At 54.2% G+C, this 14,966-nt stretch overlaps 1 protein-coding gene across 2 annotated transcripts in view; it reads left to right on the forward strand.

Annotated features, from left to right (window-relative positions):
* Positions 1-14,966, forward strand: part of SNX29 (sorting nexin 29) — a 441,832-nt gene that overhangs the window by 355,908 nt on the left and 70,958 nt on the right. For both annotated transcript variants that reach the window (XM_036226320.1, XM_036226321.1), the window contains exon 19: positions 12,984-13,124. In XM_036226320.1, coding sequence (XP_036082213.1) covers positions 12,984-13,124 — 141 coding nt within the window. The remainder of the gene's footprint in view (positions 1-12,983; positions 13,125-14,966) is intronic.

Below are 14,966 nucleotides of genomic sequence, written 5' to 3' on the forward strand. Positions count from 1 at the left end.
AGGGGGAGTACTCTGGCACCGAGGAGGAGATATCCCTTGGGGTGCTTTACCAATCTCCCGCTGCTGCTCAGAGAATTGCCCCCTCCTCCCGCGCGCACACTGCACAGACGCACGAGGCAGACGCTTGCCATAGCTCACTGGCCGGGGAGGACTCCCACCCAGGGACAACTGTCCAGATTCCGGCCTGGTCACGTCCTCTCTTGGTCTGAATTCTTTTGATTGCAAGTGGCAAAACCCCATCTTAGGCAAAACAGAATTTATTGGCTTATGTTCCTAAAGAGGTCAGGTGCGGCTTGATCTAGGGGCCCAGCCACCCTCCCTCCCTCCCTCCCCGTCCGTCTGTCGGTCCTGCTCCCCTCTCTCATGGCTTTATTCTCTGGTGGGTTCCCCTCCTGTGGTGTCGCCAGCAGCTCTGAGCTGACATCCTCACAGGCCAAGCGTAACGACAAAAATCCTCACCTGCTTCCCAGTCCCACAGGCTCCCGAGTGGCCTGGCTTGGGCAGACGCCCCTGCCGTGAGGCCGCAGGGTTTCGATTGGCCAGACCTCCACCTCAGACCCGCCCCTAGGGTCAGAGCTGGAGTGGGATCCACAGGAAGCACGAGAGCGGATCTCTAGGGGAGGATCGAGGTGCTGCTGCCAGAAGAGGGGGCGCGGATGCCAGGCAGAGGAGAAGCCCCAGACTCCACCGCCGACTCTCTCTCTCAGAGCGTTTGGGTCTGGGCAGGGATTGGCTGGGCTGGTCTGCGCATACGTGGGGCTGGGGTTGAGGGGGCTGTTTTGGGCCGTGAGTCCCAGAGGTGGAGAAGGTGAGCCTGCAGAGAGAGCGGAATCGAGCGGAGCGTGGGCATGCGGCTGGCTAACGGCCCTGGTTCTGGACGGCTTTCTGGCTCCTGGTCCCGCCCCTCGGGGGGCTCAGCGGCATGGCCAGCTGAGATACCTTCATATTCTTCCAGTGAGTCTCCAGTTCCCTGAAGCCATACTGAATGAACTCTGCCTGGCAATCAGAGAGTCTGTGACTACAAAGAGAGAGACCAGGGACAGCATCAGGCTGGCTCACAGGGTGCCTCCCGGGAGAGAGCGTCTGGTTCCCACTAGGGATTGCCACGTGCAGAGCAGAGGCCTGGCGAGATGGAGCAGACACTGGTGGGGATCGAATGCCACACGTTGAGAGGAGCTACCAGGCCCTAGAGGACCATTCGCAGTGGCAAGAGGAAGAGGGTCGCTCTTAATCGCATTAGAAAGTGACATGCTAATGGCCATCCTCGCTGAATTACTGCCTCCCTAGCCTAGTCGTTTACACAAGAGCCGCTGGAATGATCACTCAGCTCGCGTCCTCAGCCGAATGCAGCCTGAGGTTCCCGTGTGACTGAAACTCCTCATTCAGAAGAGGAAGACCTAAACCATCTTTTGGAGAATGCGACTTCCTTGGTATCTTCTGAGCTGAGTGCACAAATTCTTTTATAACTATTTTATTCTGACTAATGTCCTGTTCTCAAGAACATTTGATCTGGAACGTCTCGATGTAATCAAGAAGGGTAGAAAATGCCTTCTTACCCAGGCTGGCTCCCCCCATCCTTTAAGGCTTTGCTCAGACATCACCTCCTCCAGGAAGTCTCCCTTGGTTCCACCCTGCATTCCATGCTGCTTCTCCTTGTCTCCGGGCCTGTACTTTCCTCCATCATAACTTATTCCACTATAGTGTTTTCTGTTTGTCTGTCTGCCTCAATAATACGTGGACTGCTTTAGAAGCAGGCACATAGTTTTTGCTAATAATAACAAATTTTTTAAAAAATATTTACATTCTAAGCAAAGTGGTTGATCTTAAACATGACCCTAGAAGGGAGATGCTAAAATTGTCCTCATTTCACACTGAGAAATTAAAGCACATGAAAAGGTTCAGCGAATGACTTAGGGTCAGTTAGCTAGTGAGAAGGCGAAATCAAGATGTGAGCCCCGGCAGCCCTGGTCCCCAGACTTCTCCAAACTGTTGCTGGTCCTCCTCTATCTCCTCGTGGCCAGCACAGGTCCTGGCGCTTAGTAGGTGCTCAGCAAACGCTGGGTAAACTGAAGTGAGTTCGATACCTCCGTACGTAAGGTAGTTAGAGGGGCGTCGTCAGAGATGTCCTTTTGCTTCTTTTGTTACGGTGACGAGAGTCGGAGGCAGGCTTGGCTTCCCACTCGAGCGGAGTTCTGCAGTTCTCAGCAGGGCCCTTCTCTCCGAGGCAGAGACGTCCTCTGGTTTTTAAACCTATTTCCCATGTCTACAGCCTTCTCGAAGGTACTAGCTCTGAGGATGCGGGGTGAAAACTAACTTCCCGCCTGTCACAGCAACATCACAGCTGTTTGGGGCTGAAAAACCGTTGGGAACATCACATCTCCCAAGGGGCATTTCCTTTACATTTCTGTACACAGAAGGGGTTCAGGCGTGTCTGGGGTCAGTGTCACGGACATCCTGGCCCCCAGCGCTGGCTTCACACAGGTCGCCCGGCCCGGTTTCCTGCCATGGCCAGGGGCGCCTGGTCCCGTTAGCCCAGGACGGGGCCCTGCATCTGTGGCGGGCTCTGCTTCTCCCCGTTCACTCTGGGAGGTTTCCTCTTGGTTCCTAAGTGACAGAGGTGGCTTTTTATTTCCGGATGTAGCCATGCATTTCAAAATAGCTCTCCCTTCTAACTTTCTTCCAGTTGCGTTTGAGGGGGGTTAGGGGGTTGGGTGTGCATTGTCTTCACGGTACTCACCACAAGTCCCACTGACTTGAAAAATACCATTCAATTTTCCTGTTACCAAAGTCAGTATTTAATAGAGGAAAGAAATTTGGAAAAGTCGGACAACTGTAAAGAAACCATAAAGAAAATAGAAATCTACCAACATTCAGAAATAACCACTGTTAATATTTTGATTTGAATCCTTCTGGTCTGATGTTTGGGCTATAATTGCGCACATATTCACATGCGATTCAAATCATACTTAGCAATATATCCTAAGTAGTTCCTAAGTTAAACGATTTCAGAATAAACAGATGTCTAGCTTCTGTTTTCCCCTACTCCGGGAAGACTCGGCTCATATTTATATCTGTAAAGAAAGAACCAGAAGACTTTTCTACTTTCCCAGCGAGCCTAAAACTATGTAATTTCAGTACTACAAACGAGAGCGTCCAGCTTTTAGCTGGTGGGTATCTATTGCGGTGCACGTGACTACGAGGGTTTAAGGTGCCTGACTCAGATATCTAGGCTGCAACATGTGATCACAGGATGAAGTCATGTTTCCTTCCAGCATTCCCCAACTGTGATCATCGGAGCCCCTAGCCGCTTGATTGCCGGAAATTAGCTCCCGTCAAAATGGCTCCAGCTATTTCTGAGATCCCCGGGGACTGTCCGACACATCCGCAGGGACCTGCCCCTTGCCATTTTCTCCACGGCCCCTGATGTTGCCGGCCGTGCTGAAGATGACCCTCGTCAGGCGGCTGAGCTCTTGGGCACAGCTGCCCGCCGGTGGTGATTGTTTCTCTGGCTTGGGATGGGGGAAGGGTAGAGTGCCTTCTCTACTTTGTCCCTCAAACCCGAGTGTGACGCGGGGCCCATTCCTTATTCCTCCCTGCAAAGCTGAGCCTGGGCTAGAACAATTAATAAAACTGCCAGCTGAGGAGGGGTCGCAGCAGAGAGAGAGCACGGGCAGCAACTCTCAGGTGCCGCTGCTAGGTGCGGCCACCCTCATCTTCGGGGTCTCTGAAGCGTGTCTCCCTGCCTTGCCTCTGGTCTCCCACTCCCTTGAAAGGGCCAGCTTACTGCCCACCCCCAAGGGAGGAGTCCACAACCGTGAACCCCAGAGCACGGGCCGTGTCGCACTGGGGCCTCTGTAATTCCCGGCGGGGCCTGGTGCCTGTGGTAGGGACGGGGATGCTGGCGGTGGGCATCTGGTGGGGCCGAGGGTCCTCAGGGGTCCTGCGGCGGGCCTGACGTGAGGCGGGGACCGTCCCTGTGGGTCCCCTACAGGAGTCCATGTGCACCTGACCTCCCTTGGGAGTGGTGTCGTCCATGACTTACTGAGTCGCAGGCTTTGTTCGGGAGACAGAGGGCGTGCACCAGAGTCCTGCCTTTTCCCCTCGCTTCCCTCGGTCTTGGGGAGGAGGTGTGGAGCCGTAATGTGAAGACACGGGGTCTGGGGCCAGGCGGACCCGGGCTTTTGTCCATGCATCCTTCAGACCAGCGTGTGTTGGAGCAATGGCTCAGCCTCGGGCAGAACGGCAAGGATGGCAAGCGAATGGCCAGCCAGGGTTCGTGATGTGCCAAAGGAAAAGCTTCCTCTCCTCCTAAAGACTTACGTCCCTGCCCTCCCTCCAGGCATCCGAAAGTGAATGAGGGCCGCTCGTTTACCCATAGATGCCTGTGGTAGGGACCGGGGACGCCGTTCGCTGAAGCAGCCACCTCTGCTCTCGTTATCCCCCTCCACAGCCATCAGCGCCGGAGACGGCACTTCCGTGCTCTGAGCAGCCCCTGCTCGGTGTGTCGGGCACACGTCTATCGAGCATGTGCTCGGACGAGGACGGTGACATCCTGCTTTTGTGGGACTGAGGAGGGGCAAGGCCTGTCAGCAAGAGACTGCTCGGCTGTGCGCCAACCAGTGTCTGAGCAAAGCACCTGTTCCCACCGGCCCTGTCCGTTCACCTGTCCATCCGTTCTTTCCATTCTTGTTCAACATTTCCTTCGGCGAATGTGTATCGGGAGCCTCCAGTTCCGGGCAGGGGCACAGAGTCATCGAGATCCCTGCCCTAGGGGAGCTTATCGCCAGGTGAGAGAGACAGACAATGGGCAGGTAAACAAGCGAATACCTAGCATCCCAAACGGCGGGTCGTGCTGGGGAACAGGTGATAGTTGAGCCAGAAGCCGAAGGGAGTGAGGGGACAAGCATTCCGGGGAGAGGGAATAGCGTTGGCAAAGGCCGCGAGGCTCTGCCCCGTCCTTATCCCATTACACCTGAGTCTCGGCTCCGCCCGCCGCCAGCGTCTCCCACCCCGCTCCTGGCCGCCCCCCGAGTCCTCTCCTGTTCTGCGCTCCTCCCGCGGCAGGCTGGGCCCCGCCCTTCGCCGCGGAGCTGTTTCCCTCCCGAGACCCGTCCACTCTGACTCACGTTTTTGTCCCAGAGCAAACATCCCTGCTCTGCTGGCCCAGCGCCGCCGCGAGAACCGTGCCTCGTCCCCTGCTGCTGTATCTCCACGTGAAGTGGCGTGCCCCCGTGTGTAATCACTTGTGTCACTTTGGCTGTCTGGCCCGCTGGGGACTCCAGCAGGGCAGGGCTCACGCCTGGGCCCCTTCTCCCCGATAGCCCCAGGGCCCAGCCCTGAGCCAGCCACAGAAAAGGCCTGGCGGTTACCCAGAGGACGGAACACCCCGTTCTGCTTGGGGTCCACTCGGGGTGGAGGCAAGAGGGGACCTGACCAGAGCAGGGTCTTGAAGGAAGAGTCGATGCCCTGAGCCCAGGGTCCAGCTCTTGTCACCTCCAGAACCCACGAGGCGCAGTCCCGTGGGCAGGATGGCCATGCCGCTCTCAGAGGCGTTGAGATCGGCGTCAGACGTCCAGAGGCAGTAGAGCCGGGGAGATCTGCAGTGACCCTGCGTGGGCACCGTGACTCTGCCTGAAACAAGGACTCCGCATCGGCGGTCGCAGTGGCCCCGGTCCAGGGACCGCAGACTGCGCCGGGTCCGGCCCGCTTCTAAACCACTCGCCCTCGCCCTTCTCTAAAAGCCGTGGGGGGGTGTGCTGGCCCCTCGCAGTAAATAACGCACTTCCGACTTGACTCGCCTGCCTCATTTCCACAACCCAGCGCCCTGAAAAGTCATTTTTCTCCGGCTAAGTTATTCATCTCATTCCCAGCATTTGGCTGCAGTAATACCAGCCTCTCGGCGTGGTCGTACAGTAGTTCGGGCATTTCGTTCTAGCAGCGAGGACAGTTAGAGTTAATAACACATGAAGTCGTTTCATTAAAAGGAACGTTTTGTTAGGAGACATTAACACAGGCCGCCAACCAAAACACAAATCACTCATTCCTCGGATATTAGGGGAGCAAAATGAATTAGGAAACTAAAGCCGTTTTTAAAAGCATCTTTGTTATCCTAATATCGTCTGACTGTCTTTAAATTTAACAATCCGTGTAAGGGCCGTCGGAGCTGAGAGTTTATAGCGCTTGTTTTTCTCCGAGATGGAGACGGTGTGGCGTGCGCCCTGGTGTAGCAGTGGCCGAAGGCCCGCCCGGCCCTGTGGGCACGTCGCTTAGTTGTCCCAGGTCTCTGCTGTAAGGCGTGTGCCATTGCAGGGCGCCCGTGAAAACCGTAGGCCAGACGCCTGGCACAGGACAGGTGCTGCTAAGTGGTACGTCACCTTCTCCAAGTCCAAGGACAGTATCGTAGTTAATGCTCGGTTTCTCTCTTGAATATCACAACCTGCATCAAAAGCGCATGTGCTCCCGGGGTGGAGGAGTTTGGGCATGAAAAGGTCGCCTGAGTTTGGAAGCGGAGAGGAGTGCGTGCTGCAGGAAGCAGGGGCAGCCCGGCCCGATGGCTGTTTCCAAACCTGCAGCGTGTAGGTGAGCATTTTTTTCAGAGCTCTTGCTGCGTTTACATCCACGGGTTTCTCTGCAGGTCTGACCCTTGCAGAGGTTGCGGCCTCCATCAGGTGTCTCCTGTGAGGTCCCCTCCTAACATAGCACTCTTGTCTGGGATCCTTGGTGTTCGCGTGGCAGGGCCGGTAACGTGCCAGGCCAGCCTGCTGCCAGCAGAGAGGTGTACCGGGCTCGTTCTGAGCCAGAAGCCCAAGGGACGCTTCGCAGGTTTGGTTTCAGTCCGTGGAAACCCACCGGAGAAGGTCATTTACTGACCTCCGCTATTTCTGTTGACGGTGTTTGGGAAGCAGAGGGAATGTTTAACTGCCCAACGCACAGACTGTGCATTCTGTTTGTGTTTCCTGGCCTGCCTAGCATTTGACAATTAATTAGGCATGGTAATTACCTGCTTTAATTTCGTGATTGCACATCCTATAATTACCCCTAATTCTCTAATAGGGAAGTTCATGTACACAAAGGCAGATGACGGCGAAGGTGAGAGGGTTACAATGTTATTAGCTGCCACTGCTTCCTGCCTGCCAGGCACAGCATCTCAGACCAGCCAACTGAGCGGTGTCGCCCCCACTGCACAGACTGAGAAGCCGAGTCTCGAGGTGGCTTCCCCAGGGCGACTGCCAGCCAGGGGAAGAGCTGAGATTCGAACCCAGATCTCTCTCCCTGTACAGCCTGATGTTAGACCTGTTAACAGATGTAAAGGATGTCGTCCTACACATGGTCACTCAGTTCTCCTCCGCTTAGGAAGTAGCTCCCTGCACTATCCTAGTTTTTCAAACTGAGAATCGAGGCTTCGAGGGGTGAATGAACTCACCCAGGATCACCTGGCTAGCAGGAGGTGGAGCCTGACTTTGGACCCAGGTCTGCCTGAGGCCGTATCCCAGTCTCTGGACCCGCTCTAGAAGATGACGTCTAACCGAGTGTCTGGTCCACGTGGCTCCTCATCCACCACTGTCTTCTGTAGATGCCCCAGGTCCATAAATCAGGATAAAAGTTTACTCTCCTGAGGATAGTGAAGGCATGGTGGGTTTTTTTTTTTTCTTTCTACTTTTGCTTTTTAAATCTAGCTTTAATATAAATATCAGGTGCATAAATCTTAAGTTTTTAGTTCAGTTCATTTTTACTTCTGTTTATACCCATGTAACCAATACCCAGAAAGAGATAAAGGACACTTTTAGCAGGCTCTTTGTGACAACCCTCGCCTACCCCAAAGTATGTAAAGATATGTTTCCTCCTAATAACTTTATGATTTTACTGTGCACATATAAAGCTATGACCACAGAGAAATGAGTGCAAAAGCCCATGACTGCCCGTGACAGCCTACCCATAGTAGTCCTAACTGGAAATAGCCCACACGCTCACCCCAGCAGAGCGGGTAAATAAATGTGGCATATTCGTACAGGGGAGTACTATGTAGCAGTGAACAAGGACAGGTGAGTGCTGTGCACAACATGAAGACATCTCACAAACACTAAGCAAAAGAAACCCGATGCAAAGGGCACACTCTCTCTGTGTGACTCCACTTAGATGGAGTTCAAAACCAGCCGAAAGAAACCAGGGGAGTGTTCAGCAGAGCAGTGAGGGCCGCAGGGCTGACGGAAATGCTTCAGTCGTCGTAACCTTCTGAATGAAAGCAGTTCCCAGAGGCCCTGTCCACACAAGAGTTTGTTCTGGACTCAACTCACCGACGGACTGAGGATTTCCCGTTTCTCCCTGCGAACCCCTCTCCTTACTCACCACCTTACTTACAGGCATTCCTGGGCAGTTCTTCCTGGAGGGAAAGAAACCTCAAGATTCTCTCTTCCTTTTAAAACAAGGGCAGGTTTGCCCCAATTCCTGATTATAGATATCACCCTCCTAATTTATTCTTCTTTTGCTGAGGCAAGGAGTTCGGACTTAAATTGGCTCTTCATTGCTTGTTTTAAAAGAGAACTTGGTTTTGCCAGCCGAGGTCAACTCTCTTTCCTCCTCCAAGGGGTTATTATCTTTATGGCTCAAGCAGAAGCAATTGGGCATAGCAAACTTAATTTGGATGGGAGAGCCCTTTAAAGTAAAAAAATAAATAAAAATAAAAAACTAACAATTTGGGGCATAAGCTCTTTCAGTTCTTTAGTGAAGTAAGTACCCAATTTGGTTTAGCAAGGACTTTGCAGAGAAAGTTTCCAGATTTCGGATGCTGAATGTGTGGCTGCTGAGGGTGGACCGCGCAGGTAGCTCATTCTGCGCGATCTTACTGGCGTGAGGTTCCTGAAGGGAGAGGCATAAAGAAGGCGAGACTGGAGACCGTTCTGAGGATACGCGATCTGCCCAGGAAAGGGGCAGTTGGGCCTCAGCGGGACCGTGCAGGGACCCTCCTTGGCAGCTGCTGTCCCCAGCTGCCAGCATTGCCGGTGGGGCTCCTGGGCCTTCAGCAGCCTCGGTTACTGCAGCGGCGTGCAGTGATGGAAGGCACCGGGCCTTCGCCGTCAGGCAGACCTGGGTTCAAGTCCTTTATCTCCCTACCTCCCCACCCGCCAGGCAAGTGGCATGTCCTCTTGGGCCCACGTCTCCATCTGCGGAAGAGCAGTTCACACCATCTGCCTTGCAGAATAACCAACGATGAAAGGCGAGGCCCTCGGGTGCCTGGCGCGTCCATAGTAAGAACTCCGTAAATGTCAAGTGGGAGTGTTGAAGGTATTTGTATTCTGTTGGAATTCTAAAAAATATTATTTTTCTCGTTAGAGCCTGGCAGTTGGCACCTCCACTCTTGCTGAATTTCTCCTAGAGCAGGGATTAGGGTTTGATCGGCATCCAGACCACAGCAGAACATAGGTGCTTGACCTGAAGTCCGTGGTTGGTCTCCAGGGGCTCTGCGAGTGTTCCCCCACTCCCCATTATCTGGTGGCCTCCAAATGTAACAGAACTTGGTGCGGGGGTGCCCGCTGGCCACCCTTCACCTTGGGATGGCCTCCGCCCAGTGGTGCTGGCAGAGGGAGGAGCGAGGAGGGGTCACAGAACATGAGGGAGGCACCCAGAACCCCCTCTGCCCCTGGTTCCTTGGCGACCGTTCCCGCCCGCCACCCAGGGCTCCCGTGGGGCTGCTCTCCCTGCTCGGCAGGGGGACGCTCAGGCACTGAGCTCTGAAGGAGGAGGCTCCAAGGAGGGTGCTGCTGTTGCCGTTGCTTTCCGTATTAAGTGCCCCCTAATCGAGCTCCGCTCGGGCCTCCCGCCTGGTCCCACAAGCGCCTTGGTCTCCACAATGAGATGCGAGCGGGGTGTGGACGGGAGGCCCAGGCAGTATTCGGAGACTGCGGATCACCTGGGCATGCAGAGGACAAAACTTGCGGGCTGTAAAGGGACTTGGGGACCGCCTAGTCCAACCCCGCAGGTGACACGTGAGGAAACGAGGCCTGGGAGAAGCAGGGACACCCCAGGAGCACACATGGGGCCTGGGAGGAGCCGCCTCACCCAGGCTCAGCGGCAGGGCTGCCTTGGTGTGTGCCTGAGAGGTCACGTTTGAGGACGCATATCTGTGGAGCTTTCTTTTTTTGGGGAGGGGGGCGGGCGTTACAATTTGTATTTGTATTAAATGATTTTAATGACCCACAGTATAATTTGTCCTAAGCCTTAGGACCGAGTCATGAGAAATCTGCATACGTGTTCTTTACTAAGCAAAAATCTCGTAGCAGACTTCATGAAGCCAGGACAGGAGTGACTTCAGTGGCAGTCCTTCTTAAAGTTTGCAGAATTTCATGCTTGTGATGGTGATGACAGCAACAGCCGCAGCTGACTCCGTGGAGGGCCAGGCGTTTTTGTGAATGCTTTCGGGCGTCGGATATTTGGGGTTGTACCCATTTCTCGGAGGAGTGACCTGAGACTCAGAAAGCAGCCACCTGCCCGCCGTCACTGGCCGGTAGGTGGCGGAAGCGCCATGACGTCTTGCGAGCTCGCCGTAGCCCAGCGTCCATCAGTCAAGCGCTGGGAGGGGATTCGTGTCAAAGCCGACCGACAGTCATTTTTGTAAACTTTCTTTTTTATTGGCGTATAATTGACCTATAGCATTGTGTTAGTTTCAGGTGTACAACGTAACGATTCAGGGTTTGTATATAGTGCAAAACGATCTCAGTAAGGCTAGTTAATACCCCCCAATAAGGTTATTTTTAATTATTTACTTATTGAACACTCACGTGGCACCTTCTGTGTACCAGGCCCTGGTCTAAGCCCATCACATGTGTGAACTCATTTAATGCTCGCAAGACCCAGCAAGGGAGGTACTATGATCCCCGTTCCTCAAGGCCTGAGGAAGTTGGTAGCTCTCAGCGTGCAGCGGGTGCGCGGCAGAGTCGGGATCAGGGCTCTGGCCGCGGGGCCTGCGCTCCTACCCACCTCCACGCGTCGCATCTCCTTACCGATCACAGGATGCCACCTCCCCTCCTCTCCGCCAACGGGCTCTTCCTCCCCTTCCTTCCCTGTTGATCGCACCCATGATATTCCCTCTTCTTGGGAGCTTTGCTCATCCTCAGTCCAGGGGGCTCCCCCCTCCAAGTCATTGGTCCCCTGGAGCCAGACCTGTGTGCACCTTCTCAAAGGCGAGAATATGGAGTAGGGAGGGGGTGTTTGTCACACGGATCCGATGATCCAAGCTCATGGTTTCGGGGGGCCTTTCTAGCCCCCGAACCCTGAAGTTCCGAGTCCTCGGATGCCTGCTGTCCCGCGACAGCAGGGGCTACGCGGAAGAGGAAGTTGGAAGGCCAGGAGGGGACACTATCTCGGGCAGGGTATTCGCTCTGGTCTGAACATCTTACAGAATGTTTTAAAGAAAGGCAGGCAAATGGGCACCATTCTGGTTATAAAGGATTTTTTAAGTATTTAAGGAATTAAAGGATTTCGAAGAAAGTGCAGGCAGGTTGGTATTTACCAAAGCAAGGGGTGGAGCCTGAAGTTAAGGTGGTTGCGATGATGCTGGGAGCCTTCTGGCCTCCAGAGGCTGCCGCATGCCTATCCCCGGACCCAGCTGGCACGAGCATCCTTCATGGGCAGTCATCAGATGAATCGAACAGGGGAGAGGAAAATGGATTGAATGGGGACAGACAGCAGGCTCAGAGGACAGCTAGAGGTCAGTTGTGGTGGTCCCGGTGGGGGTGGAGATAGCTCCAGAGGTGTATTTTGGGGTGGCGGTGGGGGTGGGGGTGGTAGGCCTTATTGTTCAGTACTCGGATGTGGGGGTGGCGGTAAAGGGCAGCAGCGTTCGAACTTGGTGCCCAGGTTTTTGGCTCAGGCGTGTCTCAGGAGGAGGAGGAACGGGCTTGCAGTGCGGGTCTTGGGTTCAGATGTCGACACGATGAGTCTTTTCAGGTCTAGGTTTGGAGTTCATATCAGAGGTCCAGGCCGAAGATACAGATTTGAGAGTCGTTGACCTAGACCTGAAACGTGCAGATCCGAGAGTGGACGCTCGTGTGGGCGAGGGGAGGCCCCCGGGGCAGCCTCTGCCTTTGAGGCGCGGGCAGGAAAGGAAGTTCCCGCGTGGAAGGCCAAGAAGGCCCCGCCGAAGGAGCGGGAGGGGACACAGAGCTTTCGTGGAGTGAAACAGGTGGCTCCGGAACGTGTCATGAAAAATGCAAAACCAGGATGCATCGCGCGCGTCAGGGACGCCTGTATTTAGAGGTTTTTAAGATGTGTATTGACATTCCCTGGTTGCAGGCTGAAACAGCTATTCATCATTGGAGATTTTACTCTGCTGTTCTTAACTCGGGTAATTTTCTTAAATGCGTCGCGCTCTCTCCCATGGCTTCCTCGTGAGACGTCGTCGCTGCGTGTCCATGGACGGCCTGCAAAAAGCTGACGAAACAGCCCTCAGAGTTGCTGCCCCAGAGCGTTCTCTTGGGAATCACAACTCGGTTAAAAGGAAGATGTTTTATGGCCTAGTCTTGCTTATCCCATCTGGGCAGGACCTTCTATCCGTTTGGGCTGAGTCCAGCTCTGGCCCCGCCTCCTCCGCATGGGGGTCCGTGCGGTCCCAGGCACAGCCGTCCGTACCACCTTGGGAGGGGTGCCGTTAACCAGCGCCAGTCACAGATGAGGAGGCGCGTAGCCAGAGAGGAGGAAGGACCCACCCGCAACCCGCAGTGCACCTGCAACGGAAGAACGAGAGCCGCGTCCCTGAGATCAGTGCAGGGATGATGTGCGGCACGTGGTTCCCGTAACCTGCCTGACGCGTCTTTCACGTACCCACGTGTTCACTCTCTACCCTCCGCCAGGCCCTGGGCATCCAGGGGCCGGATGCGGCCTCTGCTCTGGCAGAGCCGGTTTCCACGCGGGGGAGCGTTGCCGAAACCCCACCGCCTCGTGATAAAGTTCTCAGAGAGGTTTCCATTTTCTTTCTCTTTTCTCGACAGGTCTACATCCGGATAAAAGATGACGAGTGGAACATCTACCGGCGGTACACGGAGTTCAGGAGTTTGCACCACAAGCTGCAGAGCAAATACCCTCAAGTGAGAGCCTACAGCTTCCCGCCCAAAAAGGCCATCGGAAACAAGGTACGGTCACCGCGGGGAGCCGGGCGGGGTGGCCCCCGCACCAGAGCCTACGGTGAGGCAGACTCTCCCTCTTCCGTTTATGGCTTAAACACACGTGATCCCGTAAACATGCAACTCAGAAGCTCGGCTAGTATATAAGATAAAAACAGCCATCTGCAATTCACCCACCTAAAGACAGTCGCGTCGAGTTGGTTGGTGTGTGCGTTCTTATTTCTCTAGGGAATGGTTGGCCAGCTTGTTCTGTCGAGGGCCAGGGAGCAAGTGTTTCCGGCTTTGCTGACTATTTCAGCTGAGAAAACTCAGCTCCGCCCCCAGTAGCATGAGGACAGCCACAGACAGTGTGGATGCAAATGGACATGCTGTGCGCCAGTAAAACTTTATTTATAAGCACTGGCGGCAGCTGGATCTGGCCTGTGGGTCGTGGTTTGCTGCCCGCTGTTCTGGGACAAACAGCGTTTCCTCGTTCTCACCCATGGCCGCCATGGTATTTATTCGGACTTACATGGAGCTGTCTCCCAAGCAGAGCTTTCTCAGAGGTGCTCCTTCTATCACAAGGTTGCTGCCCTCGTGAGGGTTAGTGATTCATAACGACATCATTTTTTTTTCCGGTGTTCATCCGGGCACCCTGGGGAGAGGAGGCACTATTCCGCCGCAGGTCTGCTGGTCGGTTGATATTCAGTCATTCAGCAAGTGTTTACTGAGCACCTGTTAACTATGTGTCACAGTGTACGAGGCAGGAGCCCAGCACGGAGGGAGACAAGCCCGGGCCTAGCTGCCTGGCGAATGTCTGCCTCCGCCAGTTGGCATCCTTTTGCCAGCCCTCATGTTTGCTTAGAGCAGCGTTTGTCCATCTTGGATCACCCTGGGAGCCTGAAAAACTTCTGAGAACTGCCCATCCCCCACCTTCATTCCTATTTAATGGGCCTGGAGTGAGGCCTGAGCTCTGACAGGTTTAAAAGCTGCATGATTCCAAGACACAGCCCGAGCCTGCGAACCCCTCGCTCCAAGTCCAGCGGGCGGTGGAGAGGCCTCAGTGCCTGCAGTGTGTTAACCGGCCTGGCGGGGACGGTGCAGTCAGGTGAAGTAAGGTCCTGGCCCTTCTGAGGACACGCAAGAAATTTACTGCCATGGATCTCAAAGTGTGGCCCCTGACTGGCAGCGATAGTGTCGCCTGGGAGCTCGTCAGAAAGACAGGGTCTCAGGCTCCCCACTGAACCTGCCGAAACACAAGCTCGGGGGCCGGGACCCTAAAGTCTGGGTTGAACAAGTCCCAGGGGTGGTATTGACGCACGAGGGTGTGTGAGAACCACGGCGCCATTCGTATTGACAAAGCCCTGTGCCAGATTCCACGTGTGACGAGTTTCCTACTTTCTCTTTCGAAGAGGTGCCTTGCTAGGATTTCTTTCCATCTTTAAAAAAAATTTGTTAAATTTTTAATTGCACTTGGCATTCAGTACTATATTAGTTTCTGGTGTATAGTGGTTAGACATTTATATAACTTGCAAAGTGATCACCCCGACAAGTCTTGTACCCACTTGGACAGCATACATAGTTAGTACAGGATTATTAAATATATTCCCTATGCCGCGCTTTACATGCCTGTGATTATTTCAGAACTACCAATTTATGCTTCTGAATCCCTTCACCTCTTTCATCCAGCCTCCCGACTCCCCTCCCCATCTCTGTATCTGTGAGTCTGTTTAGTTTGTTATTTAGATTCCTCATGTACGTGAAATTATATGGTATTTGTCTTTCTCTGTCTGAGTTAATTCACTTAGCACAGTACCTTCTGTGTCTATCGCGTGGTCACAAATGTGACAAGATTTCATATTTTTTGGCCAA

This window comes from Rousettus aegyptiacus, unplaced genomic scaffold (assembly GCF_014176215.1).
Source record: "Rousettus aegyptiacus isolate mRouAeg1 unplaced genomic scaffold, mRouAeg1.p scaffold_m13_p_8, whole genome shotgun sequence".
Classification (NCBI taxonomy): domain Eukaryota; kingdom Metazoa; phylum Chordata; class Mammalia; order Chiroptera; family Pteropodidae; genus Rousettus; species Rousettus aegyptiacus.